Source organism: Xiphophorus hellerii, chromosome 22, assembly GCF_003331165.1.
Source record: "Xiphophorus hellerii strain 12219 chromosome 22, Xiphophorus_hellerii-4.1, whole genome shotgun sequence".
Lineage (NCBI taxonomy): Eukaryota > Metazoa > Chordata > Actinopteri > Cyprinodontiformes > Poeciliidae > Xiphophorus > Xiphophorus hellerii.
This window is the reverse complement of record NC_045693.1, coordinates 11,548,456-11,576,275: the sequence shown is the minus strand read 5'-3', so window position 1 is coordinate 11,576,275 and position 27,820 is coordinate 11,548,456. Positions and strand designations below refer to the sequence as shown.

Below are 27,820 nucleotides of genomic sequence, written 5' to 3'. Positions count from 1 at the left end.
TTTTTGTGCAATGAATCTATACGAGACTAAGCTTTTAAACACATGTCTAAGTTTTTAGGCTTTTCTCTAATATTCTGAGTGAGATGCATATAGCCTACATACTTCATACCTGAAACCACTGAGGTGCAGGACCAGTATGTTCGTTTAGTAGTGTCAATAAACACTGTAGGGAGACCATTTGTAAGCTAAAGTAACGACAGCCCATCTGTAGCTGCGATAAACCACACATTCCCATACAGTACATGCTTTTAACAAAATGTGTTAAAGTCTAAAGAACGTCTTAAATCGAGCGCCTTCAACGGAAAAGGCAATGAGAAGAAGAACAGTCTACGCATGTGATGCGACTGAGGCCTGATGGACTGTCGCTGTCTGTTATGGCTCCTCCTGCTCCAGAGAAACGGGGCCAGACGTAACACCAGTGCGGGCGAACGGGGAGCAGCACAGCGATACGGTCCTCTCGAGCCGCGGTGAAAGATGGCAGCTCGTCAAATGCTTAACAAAAAGAAATAGACGGCGTGTTCGGCGTCGCCTCTTCTGCCGTGAAAGCTTCGACATTTTCTCAAGATTACCAACACCCCAAATGAACTCCGTCAGAGCAAGTAACGTTAGCAGAAGACCTAGGCGAGTATCAAGGCCGCGCCCGGTGCAGCCGGATAGGAACCACCAGGAAAGAGGTAATATTCCTTCAACTAGCGTTAGCTTTGCTGGGAGGCTAAGCAGTTGCTTAGTTGACTATATCAGGACAATACGTAGCAGTTTCGTGTATTTTGTTTTAGCTAAAATGTTGAACATAAAGAAAAGACGGGTTAGTAAGTGTGAGCCTAACACGGCGTTCTCAGTCGGTGAACTCTAGTCAGGAAACGCCGAGGCTTGTGTGTTTGTAGCTGGCATTTAGGCCGCGCTTTGTTTTGCTTGATTTTATGTCCCGAGTCGACTCGTCTTTTGCTTGTCTCAAGCAATACCGCTGCTGTTTTAAGTGTTTTTGTGCGACAGAATTACTAATGTTTCACAAATGAATAACATAATGTAGATACTGTAGTAAAATGACGGATGACAAGCGCCTGGAAGAGCGCATTAAAGGGTTTTGCTACTTTCAGTAGCATGCTAATTAAAGGTAGCCTTACTAGTTAGTTATTATTGGAGTATTTAGACAGCTATATACGTACCTTTGCTTTCATACCCTTAAGCCGTCATTTCCCCTTAAAAAGCCCCAGTCTTTATAATCTCTGCGATGTTAAAATGTCAGTCGCGCTGCCCGTCATTATGACTAACTTTTTCTCTTGAAATAACCCATTAGGTTTTAGCATTTTAGGTGACATTAAACAGTGAACCATTAGTGGTCTCAAGTTGAAGCATTTTATTGTGCTTGCAGTGTCTTAATGTCAAATTACCAATCGTAGGGACAATGTCCTGGTAATAATAATGGTCTGAATGTAGTTTGACGTTATTTGCAGCTAGGGGATGGTGAAATATTTGATCTCTAAATATTAACTGAATGACAGCCAGCAGGAGATGTGCACTTGTAAATGTTATTCAAAGACACTAGAACAGGAGCGGGCAATTTTAAATTTTTGTACAGTAGGCTTCAATAACCTAGAGTAGAAAAAAACCAAAACATGTACTGTAGTACATCTACTTACATTTATTTAAGACAGAAAAACAATAATTATTCCTACTGCAAAAATAATGCAGCAAATTGATCATCACAGTGGCAATGTTGTCATGCTAAGATCTGTAGGGGATTTCAATTAAACATTCTTATTATATATATTTTACTTACTTAGTATAATAGTTTAACAGGACTATTTCCAAACTGATTAATTAGTCAATCTTACCTTACCATACCATGTTTATTTAAATAAGTAAAATACAGAAACTTTACATGGCATCAATAAAATGAATTTAAACCATAGGAATGTTATTATGTAGTATTTCAGCAGCAACTTAATGCTTTTCTAAAAAAATAATAATAATATGGCAAATACATTTAGGTTTTAAATATTTGATACCAACAAAAAGAATGTTACTTTACATTTACTGGAAACTGGGAATGATTTCATACCAGAGTTAACAGCGTTTCAGTTAAGATACTCAGAGAAGTCGGGATTCCAATATGGAAACACCTAAGTAGCCATGTTTGTTTTACTACTTACAATTGTTTTAAGCTATACTTTCCACATCCAAACACCGCTGTCAATTTCTTTAGTTCAGAGTTGCAGGCGCTACATGTAACATTGATTTCAGATTCACTCTTGCAAGTGTGTACTGTAAAATTAATATATTTCTCCCCCAATTTACCATTGTTGTTGCAATGCTCGGTCATACTGGATCTTGAAGTCGGCGTCTGAACAATTCTGACTTTCCTAGTTGAAAGTCCGACTTCCAGTTGATTTTTCCGACTCTGAAATGGGAATTTTTTCGGAACACAATACTTTTTCTAGGTGTCATCATTACAGCTAAATTATCACCTAAATTAGAAAATGAACGATGTTTACAGTACTATTGTGCAATAAAACTTTGATCAAGAAACAAAAGATAACAATAAAAATAACAGTAATAATTATAAAGATGGGCTTAAAGATTTAATGAAAAAGATGATTCAAGTTGCTTATTGGGCAGTGCTGAAGGGCACCGTTAACTAAGCATTTCTACAAGACAGAGAATAGATTGTAGTAGTGCAAAATTAATTTGTATTATTTTATGCTTATACTAAAACATTTGCATTCTTAAACTTTACTACAAATGGGTTTGTACATTAATACATATTTTACATAATTCTTACTTGTAATACATACTGTATTTGTGATTAGTTAATGGAAATTTTGAAAAAATGAATCTCATTAGTTGCTTAAATTACTGTTCTTTGAGGTATAAACATAGAAAGTGGAGTAATTTGCAATGGCATTGTGGTACCTATAGAAATCACTCATTACAGTAATATTGTTATAGTAGTAATAATGTGATATTTCTTTTGTCCATGTCATCTAGCTCTAGTTCACACAGCTGCATCGTAACACTTTTTAGGGCATATTTGGTCTTTTTCTATTGTTTATGTAATAATCGATTAGACTCTTATCTAATAGATAAGAGTCTAATCGATTATTTATCATAGCCTTTGATATTAGCTGTTATCTGATGTGTAGTAGAATAGGTAGAATAAATGGTGGAACCTCTTGATGTGGATTTGTTTAATGAATAGTGAATAAAAAAATCAGATTTTTCAGTGTTCGTATCTTTCACTGGAAGTGTTCATCAACTCAGTATGATGAGTAGGTTTAAAGATGTGCATATGGGTTAGTTTATGATAAAAGCTGTGACATGTTTGTGTGTTTTGTTGTTGTTGACTAAATCCCCTCTTAATTTAATTTATATTGTATTTATTCTTTACAGAGTAGATCCTAAAAAGGACAATTTACCTTTCTTGATTTTGATCTCGGCTCCTCATGAATACTGTTTGGTGCTCACTAGAGCATTTCTTATGTCTTTTAAGTTTATTTCTGAAAGCTTATATTGTAATTTGAACAGTTAATTCAGCTGATGAGTTATTGTATTAATCCTGTTCAACCAGGCATTTTGATATTTCAGCGTTTGTGAGCTTCAAAACTAAATATTACCAATTAGGAAGCATTTTATTTAATGGTACATAAGGAACTTTTTCTTTCTCAGGAGCATAAAATTCACATGAGCAAACGTTTTTGACCATTATGTCCTTGATAAATGCATTTTTTTGTTGTTGTTTGGGTTAATTTAATTACTATCTTTTCCCCTCATCTATTAACTGTAGATGAGGACATTCCTGCAGAAATGGTTGCAGAAGAATCCGGTCCAGGAGCTCAAAATAGTCCCTACCAGCTTAGAAGAAAGTCTCTACCCAAGAGAACGGTGTGTCCCACAAAGACAAACATGGAGGTAAAACAGCAAGTGGAAACGATTGATGGAAGAAAAAAAGTTTTTAAAGATAATTCTATAAGTAATAATGAGAGATTTCCTTTGGCCTTCAGGGTGCCTCCACTTCAACAACAGAAAACTTTGGACACCGACCTAAGCGTCCCAGAGTTTCAGGAAAGTGTCCAGATTTACCAGGTACTTACACACATCGTTTTATCTTGTTTCTTCTTTAGAGCACACTTGTCATTATGTTTTACATATGTTGGGAGTGAAAATGTTGGGTGAACAATTAGTCAAAGTAAACTGATGCAAAAATTTCATGGCCGCTGTTCATAAAGAGGTTTATATGTACTGCAGTACTTGTTTGTAGTTGTGACTTTTTGTTATGCTTGCCTATTTTTCTGAGCTCCAGGTTTTTTCGCTCCTTCACTAATTTGCACCTCTATTTTTCCCCTTCCCACTTCTGATTTGTACTTGAAAACAAACAGTTTTGTTCCTGTGTAGTTAAATCATTGTGCATCAGTTTACTTTTCAACATGGTTAATAATTCTGATTAAATAATTGGGATAAATAGTCTCTAGAAATGCAGAAAAATCATTTATAATTTAATTCAATTGTAAATGAATTAAATTATAATTCATTATAACTCTATTATTTAGAGTCTTTGTTTTGCAACCTATTTATCCTGATTATTTCTTGGACCAGTATTTTTTACCTATTTGAGTTGGATGGTTCTTCATAAATATGACAGATTTTAACACCCTGTCAAATCAGAATTACTCTTAAATGTGATTTAAGCAAGCATAAATTCATATTTTGAATTAATTAAGCTCTATCCATCAGTGCAGTTCTGTATTATAATAGACATCAATTTGGGTAGATCTTTTTGGATTAAACATGTAGTACTGCTTTAAACTTGTGAGGAACTTATAAATTCTGGTGTTTGTGACATTTGGGCCTTTGTCATTCTCTGCTGCTCCAAACAAAGGACTTGAAATGGATGTTTGCCTGTGACACAGTCTTGCTGTACTGAAGCCAACTGTTGGCTTAGATCATGTTATGAACAAGGTTGGCCAAAGTGGCCCATTTTAAAATAAGAAGCAATTCAACTATTTACAAAATATTGTATTATTTTTTTTCGTTTATTGCTTCATTTTGACTTGGTGCCACAAATTCACTCAAAGATTTTTTTTCTTCTCCCATTCTAGTTCTGTTTAAGTCCTGAGTAACTGTTTTGTTTACTCCTGTGATCTTGGTATAAATATGCCAGGTCTGTTCCCACAAACATACGATGGTCTAACGCCGTGGTCGCTGTCTTCCCAGCTGCTCCAGCAGAACAGTATTTGCAGGAGAAGCTTCCAGATGAGGTGGTGCTGAAGATCTTCTCGTACCTGTTGGAGCAGGACTTGTGCCGTGCAGCTTGTGTGTGCAAGCGCTTTAGTGAGCTGGCCAACGACCCCATCCTCTGGTGAGGCTTGTTGTCCAATTAATGTGACTTGTATGTTGGTATTTAACCCACCATATTCTAAGATTGTAAAGCAGCTTTCTAAACCCTGAGGATTGTCAACATTGCCAGTTTGTGGATCTGTTGCAGGGATGCACAACTTGACATCACATTGTTGTTGAATATTGTGTTTTACTTGGTTAAAATTGAGTTTGAGAGGTCACTATATATTTTTAAGAAACTTCATTTTTCATTTATCCAGCTTTATTTCAAATTTCCAGTTGCTTTCTTTGATTCCACTAAATGCCACAATGATCACTATTATTAAACATTTATTTAAGTGTGTATGAAAAGGAGAAACGTACAGGTATTTAATATGTTTGTGGCCTATATGAGAATATTATTTACTGTTGATGTGTTTTAACATTTCAGGAAGCGATTGTACATGGAGGTTTTCGAATACACTCGACCTATGATGCACCCAGAGGCAGGAAAGTTTTACCAGATAAATCCAGAAGAGTATGAACAGCCAAACCCGTGGAAAGAGAGTTTTCAGCAGCTGGTGAGGAAATCTCATTTATAAAATAGCTTTCCTCCTCCTTGTGGTGTCTAGCAAAAGTTAGCATTCAGCCATCATTTTAGAGTTTTAAACCAAACTAAAAGAAGATGCATTTAACTGAATGTCTTCTGCTTTCACTTTGTCAAAATTTTTTATTATGAGAACAGCATATTTTTATGAGTTAAAAAAAAACTATATTATTAAAATAACTCCAGAAGGATAGTGGTTTGTCTTCTCAGAAGACAAACTATTTTTTTGTAAAACTTTGAAAAAGAATAAAATTAGATTTTTATTCTTTAGATGAATAGAAGAGAAAAAAAATCTGTTTTCTTTTTTTTCCACAGTTATCTAGAAATGGAAAATAATTCTTTTTTTTTTCTGGATTTTAAAATGTTTCATACTGTTGGCTTGCATTTTTAAATCTGAAAATCTTGGACTATTATTTGTCCAGTATAAATTATTTTCTCTCTCTCTGTGTTGTTTTCCTTTCTTAGTATAAAGGCGCCCACGTTAAGCCAGGCTTTGCAGAACACTTCTACAGTAATCCTGCCAGATACAAAGGAAGAGATAACATGTTTGTAAGTAAAACAACTTTTTTAACCCTGATGTTTTTTAATCTATAATTTTTAAGTGCAGTACTCACTTATTTATTTTTTTCAGTATTATGACACCATAGAAGACGCTCTGGGAGGCGGTCAGGAGCCTCACTTTGACGGCTTGATATTTGTCCACTCTGGTATTTACACGGATGAGTGGATCTATATTGAATCGCCGATCACAATGATTGGAGCTGGTATGCGTCTTAAATCTATTTCAAAAGTACATTTGAACTAATCTTGTCTTGTTATTAAACTGTTAAAATGTTTTTGCAGCTCCTGGAAAGGTTGCAGAGAAAGTCATCATAGAGAACACCAGAGACTCCACTTTTGTTTTCATGGAGGGCTCAGAGGATGCTTATGTTGGATTTATGACTATCAGGGTAAAAAGACTTGTGGTTTATAATTGTAGTATGTAGCAAGTTTAGTGCAATTTCTTCTCGTTTCAATGGTGCATGTTTATCGTTAGTTATTTTGCAATTGTTGTCTGCTCTGCAGTTCAACCCTGATGATAAATCCGCCCAGCACCACAATGCGCACCACTGCTTGGAGATTACAGTGAACTGCAGCCCCATCATCGACCACTGCATCATCCGTAGCACATGCACAGGTAACACTCTGTCCTCTAATACAAAACTTGGAAAGATCTGCCTGTTTGATATTAAAATTCAAGAAATTTCAAATTGAAAAATCACAGTTTGTATGTTATTGCTATATTGGTTTGAAGTGTTTTATTACATTGTGTTGTCTTATCTTTATGTACTTTCACTCTGAATTGCCTTTGGCTGAAAGGTGCTGTATATAATAAATCTGCATTACATTATCTTATTACTCTTGTACATTTCTCAGAATCTGCATCTATCGTTTTTCAGATCTGCAGTTTTCTTACTTTGTATATTTGACCTCGCTGTTTGGTCTTTATTTCTATGTCTTTGTGCTACAATTTGCTCTTTACTTTGCTGCTGACACTCTATACCTCCCCACTGAGTGATAAATGCAAAATGATTATATTTTATTCTTTTCTCTTCTAAAAAAAATAAATCTGTAAATGACTGGAGATGCTGGACTTATTGGCACTTTGTTTTTCTTTTTAAACTTTTTTTTGGGTTATGCATGTTGACATAAGGTTTTTCTGTTTTAGTTGGGTCCGCCGTGTGTGTCAGTGGTCAGGGGGCTTGTCCCACAATAAAGCACTGCAACATCAGTGACTGTGAAAATGTTGGCCTTTACATCACTGATCATGCACAGGTAGTGTACACTTTTCACTTGTATAATGTTAGCATTTGATCATCTGGATTTGTGTGGCAGTAATTTCATCTTCATTCTACTAAAGGAGTAGATCCTCAGATACTGTTAGGTACTGAGAGATCCACCAGTCAGGCTATTCTTGGCTGATAGAGATTTCAGATTTTCTTTGAGGAATGACATGATAACTTTTTCTCACTTGGGATGATATAGTGCTTTTATTTGTCATTTGAAAGACATAAATTGGTGGGAATTTTTACCTTTGGTGCATTTAATAAATAGAAAAATGGCAGGATATTCTGCGATGATCACTGGTCTTAGAAAAATTGTCCGATCACATAAAAGTCCCAACAAATGAATCTTTCTGTTGAGAAAATAGCTTCTGGTATACAGGCTACATTATTAGCGCAACATTTTTTTTTAAATTTTGAGTGCGAATATTTACTAATGTGTATTCATGTTGTTGTTTAGGGCATTTACGAGGACAATGAGATTTCAAACAACGCTCTGGCGGGGATTTGGGTGAAGAACCACGGCAACCCAATCATCAGAAGGAATCACATCCATCATGGCAGAGACGTCGGCGTCTTCACGTTTGATCACGGCATGGTAAGATATAAAAGCTTCTCACAGTCAGCTGCTGGGTTTCCTTCCTAAATATTTGGTTTCAAACTCTTCAATTTGCTTCTCTTTGCAGTGTGACAAAACAGACCTGTGTAGTTGTTCACACACGTTCCATACAGCTTGCCTCTTTGCGAACTAACTCAGTATTACTCCGTGTTTTTGTAGGGTTACTTTGAGAGCTGCAACATCCATAGGAACCGAATTGCTGGCTTCGAAGTGAAGGCGTACGCCAACCCCACAGTGGTTCGTTGTGAAATCCACCACGGTCAGACTGGTGGCATCTATGTGCATGAAAAGGGCCGCGGACAGTTCATTGAAAACAAGATCTATGCAAATAACTTTGCAGGCGTGTGGATAACCTCAAACAGCGACCCCACTATAAGGTCAGTGTGGCCAGACTGACAGCTAGGGTTTTCCTTTAAAATGCTACATGCTCAAATATGTTGTGTTGTCCAAACACAGGGGTAACGCCATCTTTAATGGCAACCAAGGTGGCGTTTACATTTTTGGTGATGGCCGAGGCCTCATTGAAGGCAACGACATCTATGGCAACGCCCTGGCAGGAATCCAGATCAGGACAAACAGCTGTCCTATTGTGCGACATAACAAGATCCATGATGGTCAACATGGTGGCATATATGTGGTAAATTCAGCTGTTAAAACAAACCTTTTGGTTAATTTTCTTCCATTTTTAGTTTGTACCTTCAGTAGATTTTCTACTCTGACTTGGAAACGTAATAGTGTTTGTTTTTCTTTCTTTGTGTGTGTGCAGCATGAAAAAGGACAGGGAGTCATAGAGGAGAACGAGGTGTACAGTAACACTCTGGCGGGAGTGTGGGTGACGACAGGCAGTATGCCAGTACTGAGGAGGAACAGGATACACAGCGGGAAGCAGGTAAGATGACAGCTGGTTATATGAAACAGTTATGTGCAAGTAAAAAGTAAAAAACATTTTAGTGTTTCTTACTGGAGGTTCTTAAACAGACTTTCATTTAATAAAACCTCATTTTAGACCCTAGAAAGTCTTAAATGGCCAGGTATTTATGCTAGGCTTGAAATTATTTTAGATTGGTTTTTCATTGGCTCTGTTTATTGTTTTTACTTTCAATCTATTTATTTTTAATTTCTTTATTGTTTTGTGCTATTGGTGAATATTTATCTTCACTTAGCTCCTTTGTCATGGAAAATTATTATATTTATCAAGATTCAGCTTTAAAACAAGGATTTGAAGGAGAACCTGTCAATAACTAAGAGTGAAACGCAAGAAATGTGTGAAGCATTAAAGAAATACATCATTTTGTCCCTTTTGGTATTTTTTTGTGCCATTTACTTTCATTCTACATCCATTTTGTTGAGTACGTCATCACTGCAGATCATCTATTTATTTTTTTTATTCCCCTTGAAAAATATTACGTATTGTGGTGATATTTTTTTAATATACATTTATAAATTTGTATTGGTACGGATATACATTACACAAAATTGAATTAAACAAAAATTCCAAACAAAATAAAAAAATTCATACATATTCCATTTTGTATTTACAAGGAGGAAAAAAGCTAATTTTGTTTGGCTTAATCACAAAATCATTTGAGTGGTTAAAAAGATGTAAATATTATGCATAGTGAGGAATAAACTTCATTCATCAAAACAAACATATAGTGATGACAGTATTCCCATCACAATCTTGAAAATAATCAGTTAAGTCAAATTGTCTATTAATAATCTGACAGTCTTGTAAACTACAGCACATTGTGTCTGTACATGTTCTTTACAAGAACAATTTATTTACAACCTACTTATTTAGCTAAAAACAATAAAATAAGCAGAATTAATATAGCTGCCAATTTGTAACACTCACTCTTAAATAATGAAAGAGGGGGAAGAAAAACTTTGAATCTCTAAAACTGATCTTTACAGGGTTTCTTAGAAAATGTATGAATGAAACCCCATTTCATTATACAATCATTTGTTTATGTTGTTTTGTAATTTTTTTTGATCATGGTAACCATGCCATTAATTCTTGACCAGAGTAACAGCCTTTAAAGCTCTTCAGTTTTGTGTATTTTACCAAGAAGAAGAAAATTAAATCCCAATATGTGTTATTGAAACAGGTTGGGGTTTACTTCTACGACAATGGCCATGGTGTGCTGGAGGACAATGACATCTACAATCACATGTACTCTGGGGTTCAAATAAGGTTTGTTGGAAAAAAAAAGTAAATAGTCTTGAACATTTTTAATCCCAGGTCTTGATTTATATATGCTGAAATAAACAGTCTGCTTTAATTTACTCACCCAGACCTTTCATCCTTTTTCTTTTCAACAGAACTGGCAGCAATCCCAAAATCAGACGGAACAAGATCTGGGGCGGCCAAAATGGAGGCATTTTGGTTTACAACTCAGGTGGGAAGCACAGAGAGATTTTGATTTATTTTTTTGCCAATATAGTGCTTTGCTATTGCCATTTGTCATTTTGTTTACTCAATTTCTCCTGGCTTTTCAGGCTTGGGATTCATTGAGGACAATGAGATCTTTGACAATGCAATGGCGGGAGTGTGGATCAAAACGGACAGCAACCCCACGCTGCGGAGGAATAAGATCCATGACGGGAGAGACGGAGGGATCTGTATATTCAATGGAGGACGAGGTAGTTTATCAATTTGTTATCTAAAAGTCACAGATTGATACTGTTTAGGATTTTTCCTGCATTACTACTGCAGTAAATCTAAAAGTCAGTCTTCTTTTGTGAAGGTTTGCTAGAAGAGAATGACATCTTCAGAAATGCCCAAGCAGGTGTTCTCATTAGCACCAACAGTCACCCCACACTGAGGAAAAACAGGATATTTGACGGCTTCGCTGCAGGTGGATAACACACACACAGCTGTTTTTAATAAACTTTGAATGCTGTTTGTTTTTATTTTGTTAAATAGAGTTATTTTAAATCTGTTTTGTTTCTAAATTGAAGGTATTGAGATAACCAACCACGCTACAGCGACCTTAGAAGGCAATCAGATCTTCAACAATCGTTTTGGGGGCTTGTTCCTGGCATCTGGTGTCAATGTTACAATGAAAGGTACTTGCATGCTCAAATAATTTATAGTAACCAGTTGTTGATAATATATTAATGTCTACATTTCTCCTATGTCTACTTCAGATAATAAAATACAGAACAATCAAGATGCCATTGAAAAGGCTGTGAGCAGAGGTCAGTGCCTGTACAAGATTTCAAGTTACACCAGCTACCCAATGCACGATTTTTACAGGTAACAAGCTCAATCATGGAGACAGTAATGATCTCTCATGGTTTTTGTTGGTTTTTCTTTTATTAATGATTAATTTTTGGTTTACACAGGTGTCACACCTGCAACACAACAGACCGCAACGCCATTTGTGTGAACTGTATTAAGAAGTGTCACCAAGGACACGACGTGGAGTTCATCAGACATGATAGGTCAGTATATATATTCATATTCAGTTAATTCACTTAAGCTATGTAAATGTAATTTTTTTTTCAATACATAAATGTCAAATACCCACATTGTTGTGTACAAGTGTTGGGATTACTAACTTTTTTTATTTGTAATGTAGAAACAAAATAAAAAGAAAACGTGACAAAGGAATCAAGTGGATGCCATTAACTACTTCAATTCTCTTCATAAAACATATAAATTCATGAATTTTATAAAATTTCAACCCACTTGATGCTAATTTTGTACAATAAACATTTTAACAAAAAAACAAACAACTCCCTACATAATTGACTTTCTATCAGGAAAAATGGCATTTCCCAGTGCAATTTTTAGGAAATAGGAAACTGTTTCCTACTATAAATTGTTTCCTATTTATAATAGGTAGTCTTTTATAGTAGGAAACTATAAATACTAAACTTTTAAAGGGTTTTTTTTTTAGTCAACAGCATTTGTTGCTTAGCATGTATCTTAACTAGATGCGTCTCAAAATTAAAATTTTGAGACGTTTCTCATCCATTATCAGAACCTGATGCGGTTCCACTCGGTCCTCCAGAAGACGCACAACGAACACACTTACTGCGTTTGACTTTTAATGTTCAGCACTTACTGAAGTCTTACTTGGGTATTTTTTGACTTGGAAAAATGCTAAATAAATTAAGTTCATTTATCATTTATGTAGTTTAAAAAGCATATGAAAGACAAAGCAAAAAAAAATCATGAAAATTTAAACTCCCCTCAAACTGCCTTTGCAAATGTTATTCCACTTGCATCAATGAAAATGGCAAAAATCTGTTTTACAATTAAATGCAACATTAATTGTATGCATTTCCTGTCTACGAGGCCTAATCTGCTTTTGCGTTATATTTCAACCCATTTAATTCATCTTCTTTTGCTTCTTCATGCAGATTTTTCTGCGACTGCGGCGCGGGGACGCTGTCGAATCCATGCACGTTAGCTGGGGAGCCGACTCATGACACAGACACGTTGTACGACTCGGCTCCTCCTATAGAGTCCAACACGCTGCAGCACAACTGAGCTCCAGATCTGAGGACCCTTTGTGCCTCGGCTCGATTGAACACACAGACACTTTTAGTTGTGCAGCAGAAGGGAAGCCTGAACTAAGTAACAGATTCACTTTGACAGAGCAAATACAGCTTACAAAAAAAACAACAAAAAAACACTTGGGACATGAAAATGCTTAAAGATGTTTAGAGAAAAAAAAAAAGAAGTCTTGATGATGGATGCCTTGCTTTTTGTTAAAGAAAAAAAAAAAGACACCAGTGGATCAGAGGAGAGCAGCTGACTCAGGGTTTGTGGGTTGAACTGGTGAGACGGACAAAAGCCACCTTCGCTCATCTTCCTTAAAAAAGCGCAAGAACAAGATACTTCGGTGATGTACAGATCCAGAGAGTTCTCGTCAGAGGAAAAGGTCCCACTTCCGATGCTTCCACCACTTGGGCGACCGATGTTCTTGTTTGTAACGTACGGGGTAAAAAAAAAAAAAAAAAAAAAAACTAAACAAAAAAACCCTGCAGCACTTCAGCTTTTTTTTCCTTTAAGACAACTGATGAGATTTGATTTTATCCTTTTGTGTAGTTTTGTATTTTCATGCAAAAATCTTACTGTACTTGAATGTCTTTATTTTATTAAATTTTTTTTTTTTTTTTTGGTTATTCCCCAGAATTGCTGTAATTATATTCATGTCGCAGTATCTAACTTCTTTCTGTGAAAGAGACCAGAGAAAAGAGGAAAACACTAAACATTTTCTCCAGCAATGTTGACTTAGGTTTTTTTTTGTGCAACACAGAAAATCTGATGCTGAAATGTGCTTTGACAAGACCGCTAGAACCTGCTTTAAGTATTCTATGCATATCGTTTATTTTCCATGTTGGTTTGCTAAACATGCATTTTTAGAAGCATGAAACTTAATCCAAAGCAACCTTTTTTTACAACCAAGTAAAAGTGAAACAATTACTGATGTGAGAGTATAATTACACATCTGATGGGAAATTATCCAAGTCCTGTTTGTTTACATCTCATCCTGTTTTAAAGTGTTGTTTCATTGTCTTTAATATCAGATGCTTGACTGTTTTCACATTCACAAAATTAAAAGCAAAATTTGTCTTGTAAAAGCATAATTCTTAGGATTTTTCTGTTTCCAATGTTGCTGGAGAATCGAACAGCTTTTGCTCTACAGAAGCTGAGACAAGTACCTATTTACAGCGCTTTATGGTTTCATCGCCTCCCCCCCCTCCTTCCATCCATGTGTACTGGTGATTGTGGATTTCTCATACAGACTGAAAATGTATGCATGTATCATAACATCTAGACTTAATATATTGTGAAGTATTCAATAACCGTTATGTAGGCGCTAGTGTGAATTAAAAGGGTTTAATTTCCTAGATGAAACATTGTCATTTTTTTAAAATAAACTTTATTAGATCATTGCAGTAGTGTTTTTTCCCCCCTGAAAAGAACAAAAATAGAAACGTGAGGTTTTGTGGGTAAACTACAGGGTGTTAAGCAGTTGAACGAGTGAAGTGAAGCGTGCGTTGTCTGGAGCAGCATCTTCAGCGAACTGGCAGAGTTTCCTGCAGGGAAAATGGAGGGAAACTGTCAACGGAGCTGCAGCATTAAACTCGCAGCACGTTTCAAAAGGAAGCACACCTGAATAGTCTGAGGCTGATGGTGCTTCTCTCAAACTCTCTGGCCTTCCTGTGTCCAGACTGGATGACCTCCTCTGGCAGGTTGGCGAGCCGCGCCGCGTTGAAGCCGTAGCTCTTCGGACAAGCGCCGGTGATGAACTTGTAGAGGAACGTGATCGTTTCCTGACTGGGATCCTCACATTCGTTCTCCACCATGCACGCCTACAGGGGACAAAACACAAGTTGAAGTGGAAAAGTGAAGGCAACGGCTGATTTGTTGGAAAGAAGCACAAACTTTCTTCTGCAACGTCTAACGTTGGTTCAGGAAGCTGTTTGAGGCCGGATCGGAGGATGCAGCTGTTCTGTAATCTAGACGAAGCCACCAACTGTTAAAATTCTCCCCAACTGTGATCCCTTGGTTATTGCTTCACTCTTTATGTTGAAGTTTTAAAGCCCATTTTAATGACTTGGAAAGAAATAGATTGGGACATTTGGGATTCAAAAGAATGAGATTCAACATATTTTCATCTTTGAAAGACCAAACTATTAGTTTAAACTCATATTTACACTTTCAATTACAAGATACGTCATCAATTTCAAGTCCTTTACTTTTGTCTGAGTAAATATAGCGTTTTAAGTTGTGATGTGAGGGCAAAAGTGATTTCTACAAAAGCATTCCACTGCCAGAGCATGGAAATAAATTCAGGAGCAGTATTTCAAAAGATGCAAAACTCATTAAAATGAGATGAGTTTTATATTTCATTACAAGAAAGCTTCTTGTAAGCGCTCCGACTTTATTACGACTTCTTAAAAAGGCAAAAAGGGCTCGTTTTGACTCCTCACCTGTTGCTTCTAGATGAAATCTAAACATCTCTAGAGAAAGAGAATCATCACAGTGTGTTGTGGGCGGAGTCAAATAAAAACATGTGACGCGTCGTGGGAGGAGTCAAATGACAAGCACCTGCAAATGAATGCGGCTGAATATTTGCATCTGAGAGGTGTTGTGGGTGCTCATGGCTTTGAAAGTCAAATTCATGACTGAAAACAGTCAATTATGAATTAAATATACATTAATGATAAAACATTAATGTATGTTGAAAATATTTCTCCATAATAGAAAACATTTAGGACATTTTTTATATTAGAATAAAGGAATGACAGATTTGTGCTCCTCTTACCATGTGGCCCAGTCGCACAGTGGCGTTGTTAGCATAGTCCTCCACTAGGGAGTGGTAATGCGTGGAGAACAGAGTGCGACAGCAGATCTTATCAGCAAGCTCCTTCACAACAGCGCTGGCGATGGCTGTGCCGTCATATGTAGCCGTGCCCCTTCCTACAACACGCCACAGCCTCATGAGTCACCATGACAACGCGATAACAGGCAAGAAGCGCGAATCAAAGTCTCACCGAGTTCATCAAGGAGCACCAGAGAGTGCCTGGTGGCGTGGTGCAGGATGCTGGCCGTCTCACTGAGCTCCACGTAGAAGGTGCTCTCACCTGCAGGAGGACAGAAAAACTGCTTAGACTGGAGGAAGCAACTCAGGTCGTCATGGATATGGGTACACAGCAGGTCTTGATGCTCAATTACAATTTTGTTTTACTGAAATCTGATTTTTTTAATGCGGTTGTGATGCCACTAAGCCTGTCGCAGTAAGCAATAACTCAGTTGATCGCCTCATGAATTAAAATGAGATTCATGTTTTCCCTTTACATTATTGTTTGTTTTTCTCATTTTTCTCTACCAAAAACTGGATGACAAAGGCTTCAGTTTTTTAGTCTCAACTAGACATTTTCTGAAGGACAATTTTGTTTACAGACTTCAGTATCTATTTTATTTGTTGTTTCAGTTGTTTTGTTTGTTCTGGATATTTAGTGTCATTCAGTTTCAGTGTTACGCGTTTGTTAGAAATTAGTTTATTGTTCTTCAAGAGGGTGAACTTGCATTAACCTGTTTTAGAGATTAAAGGTGTGTGTGGCCTTACCAGCCATAATTCGATCTGATGCGCCCAGCCGAGTGAAGACCCGATCGACTGGAGTGAAGCAAAGGCTCTCAGCTGGAACGTAGCATCCGAGCTGGGCTAGGATAATCACAAGTCCACACTAGAAAAACAACATTTATTAAAACACACTGGCAGAGAACACAAAAAAAATGTCAATTTAACGAAAAAACAAGCCCACCTGTCTCATTAGGGTAGATTTCCCCCCCATGTTTGGACCCGTTACAAGGACACATGAGGCGCGACCTTCCACCTCATCACCTTCACTGTTCCCAGGGCAACCGATAAAGATGTCATTAGGAATGAAGTCATCCCCAAAAAACGTTTTAGTCACACACGGGTGACGGGATCCGGTGAGGTTAATGAAGGGCGTGCTGCGGTCATTGTCCTCTGGTAGAACCACCTGGGGTCTGGCCATCGGCCCGTCGCCACCCAGACTGTAGCGGGACAAAGCCAGCAAAACATCTGGGGAGAAAAAAAACGCACAAAATGAAACTCGGGAGAAACTGAGGGATGGATGAACGAACAGAAAGTGATAGATGGGAAAGCCAATGAGCAGATGAATATATGGACAGATGATAGATCCTCTACCTCAAGGTGAACAGCCGGAAAGACGGGTGGACAGAGAGACAGGTCTCTCCATCGGTAGTTTGATGTAGAACGTGTTTATCCATCATATGGATAAACATGTCCATGTGACATCAGCGGTTCTTACCCAGCACGGCCATGCATTCCACAGCCGTCCTCCAGTCTCTGTAGTTCTTGTCAAAGTTGTAGAAGAGCCTCCTCATGCAGTCCTTCAGCGCTGCGTCTCTCTTCTCTTCGAATCCCTGCAGCTCTGAGAAGAGCCGCTCGCTCTCCTTCGTCACGTAGCGCTTCCAGCCTTTCTTGGTGGATTTCACTTCATACTCCTCGGGGATGTTCCTCTCCGAAACACTGTCGGGAACTTCCATCTGAAAGCGGTTCCGCCCGGTTCCCCAGTACGCCATGTTCTTACAGCCGAGCCTCTTCTTCTGCCGCTCCAGGTAGTCCTGCAGGTCCCGTTCGCAGGTTTTGATTCCTGCGAAAGCCTGGTCGAACTCCGGATCGAAGCCGGTCTTAGGGGTTATGACTCCAGTGGTGCGGGCTTTCTGGTGGTCGAAAGCTGTTTCCCAGCGCTTCAGCTCTGCCGACAGATCTGGGAAGAGGCCATCCTCTTCCGTCTTCAGGCTGACAATCTGACGAAGCAGCGTGGAGCGAATGTCGCCTGAAGCCGGAGTGAAAGCAGAAATGATCTCTTGCATGGTTTTGAAGCCTTCTAGCGCTGATAGGAAATCAGCAATCTTGCGCTTGCTATAGGTGACTTCCTCATAGAGCACCGCTCTAGAGTCCGGGTGGTCCTGGCCCTTCAGAGGGGTGCCAATGCTGTGGATTTTACTCAAAAGCCGCTCCAGATCTGGAAGCTTCTTCAGCAGCTCTGAGACATCGGCGGCCTGAGCCTGCGCTGCAATCAGGTCGTCCATGGCGTCCAGCCTGTCCCTGATGGAGGCGGGGTTACACAACGGAGCGCAGAGCCACTGCTTCAGCAGCCTCTTACCAAACGGAGTAGAGCAGGAGTCTAAACGCTCCAACAGCGTCCCTTCAGTTCCCCCTGAACCGTTCTGGAAGATCTCCAGGTTCGCCAGCGTCACACCGTCCAGGACCATCCGCTGACGGGTCTGGGAGAAAAAACTGGCGGGTCCAGCAGCTTTCTCTAACTCCACATCAACAGGGACATACTCTTCAAAGTTGGCCATGGAGAGCAGCTCTTTGTCGACCAGACATTTCTTCAGGTAGAAGATGCAGCCGCCTAAAGCCGACAGCGCCAACTCATAGCCTTCCTTAGGGGACAGACACAAGGAGTCGCTCTCCGAGGTCATCCTCCGCAGGAGCGCAGGGAGGAATCCGTCTCCAGCCGTCTCCTCAAAGTAATTCTCCTCTGAGAGGGTTTTCAGCGTCTTCTGAGCATCCCAAAACTGTGTCCCTGCGTTCAGCCCTTCCTGCAGCGCGGAGGACAGAGACGCCTTCAAGATTTTGCGGGTCTCGGCAGAAGGGTTGCTCTTTTCGAAGAGGACCTCAGCAGGTGGGAAGTGTGCAATTAAGGTGCGTAGCCGTGAGCAGTGGCGATCATCTGAGAACTGACCGATGTGGAAATATCCCACTGATGTGTCTGCGAAGCAAACGCCATAGGTGCGATGGCGTCCAGAGCTCTCGTCTTCAGCCTTTTCCTTTAAGCTCAGGAGGAACTTGCTCTGGGTCTCTGAAGGAGCGCCGTCCAACACGCTGTAGGTTTGGGTACCGCGGGTGATAATCCGGCAGACTTCCCTTCTGACGACGCGGTCGAACTTCGTGGGCTTGGCCATGGTCTTGCAGCGCGCTTCCATCATTTCTGGGGTCTCTGTTTGCTCCACGCGGGCCACCTTGTAGCCCTTCTGCACCAACACGTCTGAGAAACGCGCAAAGCCGATTTCCGGGAAGCCGGAGTGCGCCCACGTGCCTTTCATGAATGTCAGGCCGAGCTCGTTGACACCAATCACGGCGTCCATGTGGTACAGCTCGTAAAACTTTCCCACCTTGTAGAAAATCACCGTGTCAAACATCCCAGACTTCAGCTGCCACCAGCGGCGCATCCCAGGAGTGTTTCTGTTCAGGAAGTCTTCGGGGACGTACAGGGTGGTCGGGTCGTAGTCGTCCTCACTCTGACGGCGTCTCTTCCCGTCCTTCCTCCGACCGTCCTGCAGCCATTCCAGCTTCTCATGATCCCAGGTTGTCGCTCCTCCGGCGGGACCAGATCCGTTTGCTTGGCTCTCGAAGCTGTCTGGGGCGGAGAAGGCAGACAAGCGGGATTTGGCGTCAGATGTGATCGTCTTTGGAGCTCGTTTAGGTCCAGCTGAGGGCGTAGCCGGAGTCTTTGCTTTCTTAATAACGGAATTGTCTGCGGGACGTTTGCGCTTCACAGGTTTGATTGGGCTGTCTGCTTCCGACTCTTGGCTGCTCTCCTTCTCCTCCTCTTCACTGCTCACGGTCGCCTCTTCCTCCTCTTCCTCGCTGGTGGATGCAGCTTGCTCTGGTTTGAACTCCTCGTCTGATCCGTCGCTGTCTGAGGCCACGATGATGCGGCGGCGCTTGGGTTTGCCTCCTTGCTCTGCGGAGGAACGCGAAGAACGTCGACTGACTTTGGGCGACTTCACTCCTTTGCTTTTCTTTTCGTCCATGTCACTGACCTCTTCAGCACTCACTGTTGACTTGTCAAGCTAAGAAAAACAAACAAGTAAATTTTAAATGATGATTGAATTAAAATTTTAATTGAGTTAAATGCAAGGTCAGTAATTCATTAATCTCATTCTAACAGGCTTTTTATATTCACCTCCATTTCTTCTTCTTCTTCCTCATCAGATGGATCCCTGCACACCGGCATTTTTAAGCGTTTTTCAGGACTATCAAAAAAGGATTTATCGGCGAGCTCCATTGCACGGCGGATCACAGGTTTGCTGCTGAAGAACACACCCCCCGGTTTAACGTCACTGCTGTCAGACCCTAAAGAGACATAATCTAGATTAGATTACTCACAAAAGGACACAACACAAACTGAAACATCTGAATAATTAATACGGTTTTAATTATGACTAGTAGAAACAGCTCACCTTGGTACTCTCTAATGTATTTGGTGCTGACCCATCCTCTAGTTGGAGGTTCATCAAAGAAATGGACATGTATGCGCTGATCCCGACCTTTGCCCCTCATTTGCTGGCCTGTCAGAGGTTGAGGCACCACCATGCATGGCCACCAGGGGTGTCCTTCTAGTTTGGCCCACATGAGGGCTCCAGCACCAAATGAGCATTTGGAGCTGCCAAAGAGGAGAAGAAGTCACAAATCAAATTGTGTAATATGAGAGAAACCATAATCTTGTCATATTAATTTTTTATTTTTTTTTTTTCAGGTTGGAAGGATTATGAAGCAACAATTTCAATATGTTTTGAAAACAAGAATTGCTGCAGAAGTTTGACTAATTATGCTACATTTCCTCAAAGCCACATGAAGCCAAAATTAGACAGAAAAGTAAACGAGTTGCAGAGAAACTACAATCTTTTTGTAGTCGTGGAAAACCTTTCCGGCCGGCATGGTTCTGGCTGGATATTTGACCACTTTTCTCATCATTAATCCAAAATGCCTGCTGATCACCACCAGCATGGCAGGTATTTTAAATAAATTCGGGTTTCTAATGAGATGGTGGGTCAAATATCCAGACACAATTATGCCATATGTTTAGTGATGAATATAAAAAGAATGGGCTATGCTTGATATCAAAATCTAATTAAATTAAACATAGTTCCCTAGGGGGGAATAAAACTGTCAGAAAATTTATCATTAAATGACTAAAATTAATATGACAATTATGCCAGTGGCAGAGGATGTAATCTTATAGCCAGAATGGCACATTTAAGTCATTTTTGAGCTAAAGGCTAACAATTAATGACCTAAGATATTGAATATTTTATACTCTGATAAACCCAGAGCCCTATTTTATTTGCTTGGAGATAAATTGTTAAATAGAAAAGCACACTCTCAAAAACAATAAGCTGCTACTACAAAACTGTCAGCTTTATAGCTTGAGCTACTTTAAACTTCTATTCAAGAATAGTCTAGGATAGGTTGTTGTTGTTGATCACTTGTGTGTTTTTATTCTGCTTTTTAACCAGAAAACACTTTAGGACAGTGTAGTAAACTAGAACACATGCCATCAGACCTGCAAATCATCATAATGCCTTCAGTTTTGATTAGAGATGGAGATGATTCACATTTGAGGTTTACAATAGAAAGGCTTGGTTTGCAACCACAACCTGCATCTATTTTTAAAATACGACAGAAATAACATTTAACTATGACACATTTGAGAACTGCAAAATTAATTTTTGCTACGTTTTTAACACAAAGCTTGCTAACCATGCTGTCAATTTATTTAGTCAGACAGGGAAATAAAACGCTAACAGTGACACCAGGAATTACACGGTTCCAAACACTGACCTGTTTTCAGTCGTCGCGGCCTTGTCTCCGAACAGTTTCTGGAATCCTCCGCTTGCAGTCTTGCTCTGTTTAACTTTCGTGTTCTTACTCGGCTGCTGCTGCTGCTGGTTGCTTTGCGTCTGTCTGGCTTCCTCCTTGGGAGACGAGTTGGACTTTTCCACGGAGCCCGGCAGGTCCGCCTCGGCCGGGGAGGAACTCTGCTTCGGTTTGGAAACCGGCGGCGGAGACTTGGTGAAAAAGTTGAACAGAGAGCTTTGCTTCGCCATGTGCTCTCGAGTAAATTCAGCTTTCGCTGCCTTTTTTCAGATACAGTTCCGAAAGGTAGAGCCGCCCTGATCCTCCAGTTGCCACTATCACCACCTCCACCGCCTAGCATCCAGTAGCCACTATGCTCGCTACTCGCGGGAAACAAACGCACTCGACGTTGTGGGCGTGAACACAATAAGCTTTGTCCAATGACAGGCGACGACACTCAACGTGGAAGAAACGAAATCAAAACACAGCTTCGCTTGTTGGTTCACGCTGTTGGCGCGAATACTTCACTATCCTCATAAACATACAAGCTACACCTCGTGGTTTATTAAGACTACCCGAAAACTGTACTCAAATAAAAGTATCACTACTTCAACATACTTTTACTCAAGGAAAAGTATCCGCCCAAGAAATTACTCAAGTTTCCTCAAGTACTGAGTAGTCTGAAGTCTCACTGAAACATACATAAATATACGTCTAAACATTTACACACAGTATAAGGTTTGCACAGAGTAAACACTTTGAGGATTTTGCCTTTTAAAAATATTAACCCCCTTTGAATCTTTTCAGGTTTTACCAAATTTATTTTTTATTTTTGACAAACCAGCATAAGGCAGAACATAACTGTGAAGTACATAGCAAAACGTTGTTTATTTAAGTGTACCTCTACAGTAGTATAGTAAAAATTAGGCAGTGTAAGCTAATTTTCTACATATACGTATAATTGGCTCATTCTGAAAAGCAAAAAGAGAAGTCTAAGATTAGTATATACTAAGATTTAAACTTATACTGTAACACTAAAGCTTATGCTTGAACTTTTTACTATTTTTTATCACAAAGTACTGATACCTAGAATAAATTGATCTAAGTACATAATAAAGTGATGTCATTGACTCATGCTTACATTTAATGTGGCAAAATAAGTTTTTCACATCATGCAGTTTCTTTGAGGCATTACCCCTGTTATAAACTTCCAAGTGGGGGGAAAAAAATATTGGTTTTATCATTTTTGCAAATCAAAATCTGGAATCCATCATTTTCAAGTGTTGCCTCAGATTCTGAGTTGGCTACTGTTATGGGCTTTGATTAGGCCCCTATGACATATGACAAAAAGTCCACCTCAATTTCAAGTGTTGTGTAGCCTCTTATGTTCCACCAGGCTAAGACACTTTAGCTCAAACAGGAACAGCTCTCTCTCTTTGATCATTCAGACTCAGTGTAGAAAATGAAGGGATTGCTATCAATTTAATTTAGACCAAAAATTGAATTTTATTAAGATTAATATCAGTTTTACCTGTTTGTCTTGTAAAAACCCCGAGATGAGATTTGTCTTGAAATGTTGCTAATTAAATACATTTTTCTTAGCTTTCAAGACTTTGGTCTAGAAAAAAAATATATTTTTGTGATGGAGTAGTTATTATCTGACGAGGTGGTAGGTGGCAGATCCTTCTCTACAAAGTATCACAGAAAGAGCTGATGAGTATAAAAATGATGTGAATTATATGGGACTCTCCATCATCAAATGTGATACAACCGAGTGAAGCTATAAGTGCATCCCACTCTTAACCCATCAGCCCGCCTCTGCTGCAGCACCGCTGCAGCAAAGCTGAGAAAGAGATGAGAGGAAGCTATCAGCGAAGAAAATTAATGACCTCTGTGTCAGCTCATATTAGCGTAGATCAAAGCTTTTCCTGCAGTAGTCATTTATCACCAACAGAGTGCAGCAGAATGACAGAAACCTCACCAGAAAACCAATACACACTATGCAAAAAATAGTTCATAACAGGATTATTACAAGAGCTGTTGAAATCTAACTTACAGCTATACATACTGTACTATTTGAAGTCAGGATTTAAAGAAATGTCAGTAAAAATCTTTATCTGAAAGTCATGTGTTTGCACAACATCACTGCGGGACATAATACTGAAATACTCCACTGCAGAGAATGCAAAATCCCCACCACAATAATGATCATAAAATAAAGACGGCCTTACATATTCCAAACAAGCAAACATCCTCCCACGTATGACTTTTTTGGCGTATGGTGTGTGGGTGATAGAAAAGCATCTAATTAAGATGGAAACTCACAGAGCAGTTATGTCTCAGTTCAGTGAGACTAAAGACCACCACTGTACAAGAAGCAAACAATAACTAAACAGTAAAATCAGAATCCGTAAGGAAGATATCAGACTGATGCAGGTCGTGTGTCTCAATGTTCATCAGGCAACTCATACAGAACCTCAATAATCAGTGTCTTTTAGCTCAATGAGAGCAGCTAATTATGTTTCAATTATACAAAATTGAAGAGGATTCTCAAAATAAGGACAAAGAAAGAGATAATTGCTCACCTTGTTCCTTTTTTCTCAGGTATAGCTTTCAGCTGCCCGGAAAGCAGCAGCTTTAGAGCAACGAATTATCAGTGAAAATATCTTTTGTAGCCAACAAAGGGCATTTTTTTAAACAGACTCTAATGTGACATTGTAAGAAAATAGCATTTTTGTCTCCTTATTTTAACATTGATCTGAACTAGCAGAAAATGCCACGTACAGCAGAAAACAAACTCTGCAAAGCACTGAAACACAGTGAGATGAGAGAAGCTCATTTCAGAGCAATCCTGAAAGAAAATCTGTTAGAGATTACAAAAGACTTGAGGCTGGGAAGGAGGTTAACCTGTCCAAACGTCCAAGAATAAATCCAATTGAATATTGAGGTTGAGAAGAAAAGTGGGCGAAAAAGTATTGACTAAATGTCTCTATGTGGTATAAATATATTCTAAAAGACAGCCAAATGGATTGAATATATCCGAAAATGTGACAACTGCTGTCACATTTTCTCAGGATTTTTGTTTCTTAATATTTTTGAAAACTGTGTCTCATTTCAATTCCATCTCACAATTATGGACTACTTACAGTCATATTCAGTAAATTAGATTATACATTCAGATGAGGCTCATTATCTAAATTAAATATCTACTGATATCTATTATGTACTGAAATATTCCAAGATATTACTAAAAATGTTAATAAAGGCAACCTGTAGTCAATTAAAACATACACTATAAAAAAATAATCTCTAATTTACAGTAAAATACTGGCAGCAGAATTTTACCATATAAATACAGTATGTTACCATAAATTAGAGACTTTTTTTTTTACAGTGTAGCCACATGATCTCTCTATATTTTTGCATAACTTCCAGCCTGGTTGCCTAGTGCATCTTCACATCAACCCATTTATACATTTTTTTGGTTTGTTTTGCAGAGCCAGATCACTTAAAGCTCTGACACCACAGAGTGGAATTATGTGAGTTTCCTTTCAATGTTAAACTTTATTTCATGTCTCTTCACATCTCCTTCCCTTTCAGTGATGATACACTGAGAGCAGCAAACAACAGACTCATAAACTATTCATATTCCATACACACTGGAGGACAAGCAATGATGGTCGCTTCCCTGTCTGGGCCGAGTCGAGTGTTTTATGAAATAAAATGGGTAAGTAGGGTAAAACGCAGCATTAGATGACCCTATAAAATGTTACCACTTCGTCTGCCCTCTGTGATGTGGCCATCACACGGTCTTAAAACTGCTCCAGGAGTAATTGATGTTTTAAACGTAACCCTCCCATCTGCTTAAATTATGCACCAGGCTGCAAAGCCGAACATTTTTCCTTCTCACTTTATTTTGAAATGTCAGATTAAAAGTAGTGTTCTCGGAAGAGAGTAAACAGAAAGTTTCAAAGTGACCAATGGTAACAGGCAAAGCATTTCTCCTCATACTGAATGTAATCTGGACCTGGCAGCACAAGCCCGTGTCAGAAAGAATGACTTTTCATCGTTTCCAATCTAGGCTAAGAAGACATGCAAGTCCAGCGCTGCGTTGGCTGAAGAGCCTACTTCTGTTTGCTGAAACAAACATATAGAAAAGTCATAATGTCAAGGCAGCTTTTAATGCGATTCTCAAAATAAGATGGTTAAATGTCAGGAAAAGCTGTACTTTGCAAAGTTTTGCTGTCCTATGCTGCTTGGTGGCTCTAAATTAGGAAAATTGCTTCAATAGAGTGCCTTTCATCATTTTTAATAAGGCTAATTAGTAGTTTGAAGTAACGCAGCGCCACACACTTAAGAATAAACAAAGAGACACTACACACAGTGCTTTGCAAATGTATTCATATATAGAGTTTTTAAAAACATTGTTTAGTAATTAAATTAAGTATTATAATGGTTACAAACTTTCAAGGTGAACTATTAAGGTTGAAATGTGTATTCAAAAATATATTTTACTACTATAACATATACATAAGTGCAATCAGTTTACTCTGTTCATAATGCTTTTTGGCTGAGGCATTGCATGTTTGGACAAATTTTCCCTCAGGTTTTAGATGCTGTGCAGCAGGAAGGATTTTTGCTCTTTCTTCCTTACTTCCAGACTGTTGATATGATGTGTAACCATGGCAACAAAGTATTGCTTTTGAAGCAAAATACTTGATCTATGACCTCAATTCCCAGAGGAGGTGAACAATAGGCTTCAAAGATGCAGAGAAAAGGAGGAAGTTCAAACCATCTCAGAATGGTCAAGCTACATATCCCCAACTCCAACATCTCTCTGCCTGGCTTTTTAACCAGCCAGAGATTCAAGGAGGAGCAGCAAAAGCAAAGGAGGTGGATTAGCCTTGCTTGGCAATGACTGATGTTTTCATCCAGGACATGTTACTGTTGAGTAATGCCTCTGCTGTCCGGATATTGAGCTGTTATATATATATAGATCTATATACACTGCTCAAAAAAATAAAGGGAACACTTAAACAGGTGTTTAACACTTAAAGTGTTCCCTTTATTTTTTTGAGCAGTATATATATATATATATCTATCTATCTATCTATCTATCTATCTATCTATCTATCTATCTATCTATCTATCTATCTATCTATCTATCTATCTATCTATCTATCTATCTATCTATCTATCTATCTATCTATCTATCTATCTATCTATCTATCTATCTATCTATCTATCTATCTATCTATCTATCTATCTATCTATCTATCTATCTATCTATCTATCTATCTATCTATCTATCTATCTATCTATCTATCTATCTATCTATCTATCTATCTATCTATCTATCTATCTATCTATCTATCTATCTATCTATCTATCTATCTATCTATCTATCTATCTATCTATCTATCTATCTATCTATCTATCTATCTATCTATCTATCTATCTATCTATATATATATATATATATATATATATATATATATATATATAATTTCAAAACAGCCTCATGGGTATTTTATTTCAATCTGAAAATCATGTCCTCTGCATCTATCTTGGGAGTAGAGAAAAATGGCTATTCTGTTTCCATCGGTCTTGTTTTAAACCCCATTTTGCTTCGATGGGTCGCACCGCCACTGCTTGACCTGTCAAAGTATTTTTATTTATTGATTAATTTATCTACCTTTGTTGCTATGCCTTGCATGCTCTCTTGTTGCGCCATACCAGTACTGATAGAGACCGAGGGGTTCCTAAAGGATAATGAGGAACACACAACGGACTCATGAGGAGAGTAATTTGTGAAGCACTGCTGAGGCTGTAGAGAGAGAGAGAGAGAGAAACAACATGAAATAAAACTCAACCCTGTCCTTCCTTCCTCTTATCTTTCCCCCCTTTGTCTGCAGCTTTATAGGGTAGAGCAAATAAAGCCAAGTTCTCTCTCTGTTGTGGCTCTTACGTTGCACTAACATAAGACAGACAGACAGGGTTTCATTATTTCTTAGTGCTAGCACCTACAGACTAATTAGACCCCCTAATATAAATGTAGTCTTCCTCATTGCTCTACATTTCCTCTGCCTGCTATTGAACTCAAATGCCTACGTTTCATTCACATATTAATTCTGCTGCCTCAGGCGGAGGTGAAGTGAAGGCAGTCACAGATAGCTGAGTGATAGTGCAGTCAGCAGGTTTAACAGTGTATATATTTTTTTCTGCTCACACAGAGAAATGAGGCAAAATGAGGAAGAGGAGTTTGAGGAAGATCTTTTGTATGCAGTTTTTT

At 38.7% G+C, this 27,820-nt stretch overlaps 2 protein-coding genes across 2 annotated transcripts; one reads left to right on the top strand and one right to left on the bottom strand.

The window, feature by feature from the left end:
• Nucleotides 1-382: 382 nt before the first annotated feature.
• fbxo11a (F-box protein 11a) lies at nt 383-14,227 on the top strand. The gene is made up of 22 exons (XM_032553031.1): nt 383-674; nt 3,785-3,909; nt 4,002-4,083; nt 5,212-5,356; nt 5,765-5,894; nt 6,386-6,469; nt 6,552-6,684; nt 6,764-6,870; nt 6,986-7,097; nt 7,629-7,735; nt 8,204-8,341; nt 8,522-8,739; nt 8,819-8,999; nt 9,129-9,251; nt 10,471-10,556; nt 10,685-10,761; nt 10,862-11,005; nt 11,110-11,220; nt 11,324-11,431; nt 11,513-11,621; nt 11,711-11,809; nt 12,734-14,227. The coding sequence occupies exons 1-22, from the start codon at nt 581-583 to the stop codon at nt 12,861-12,863; spliced, it is 2,643 nt and encodes an 880-aa protein (XP_032408922.1). The 5' UTR covers nt 383-580; the 3' UTR covers nt 12,864-14,227.
• A 15-nt stretch (nt 14,228-14,242) lies between these two features.
• Nucleotides 14,243-21,936, bottom strand: msh6 (mutS homolog 6 (E. coli)). Its single transcript, XM_032553030.1, has 10 exons — nt 21,514-21,936; nt 20,133-20,335; nt 19,856-20,025; nt 17,186-19,742; nt 16,652-16,935; nt 16,456-16,573; nt 15,881-15,970; nt 15,652-15,806; nt 14,496-14,695; nt 14,243-14,419 (listed from the first exon to the last, which is right to left on the bottom strand). Exons 1-10 carry the CDS (start codon nt 21,777-21,779, stop codon nt 14,338-14,340), a joined length of 4,125 nt encoding a protein of 1,374 aa, XP_032408921.1. The 5' UTR covers nt 21,780-21,936; the 3' UTR covers nt 14,243-14,337.
• Nucleotides 21,937-27,820: the final 5,884 nt, after the last annotated feature.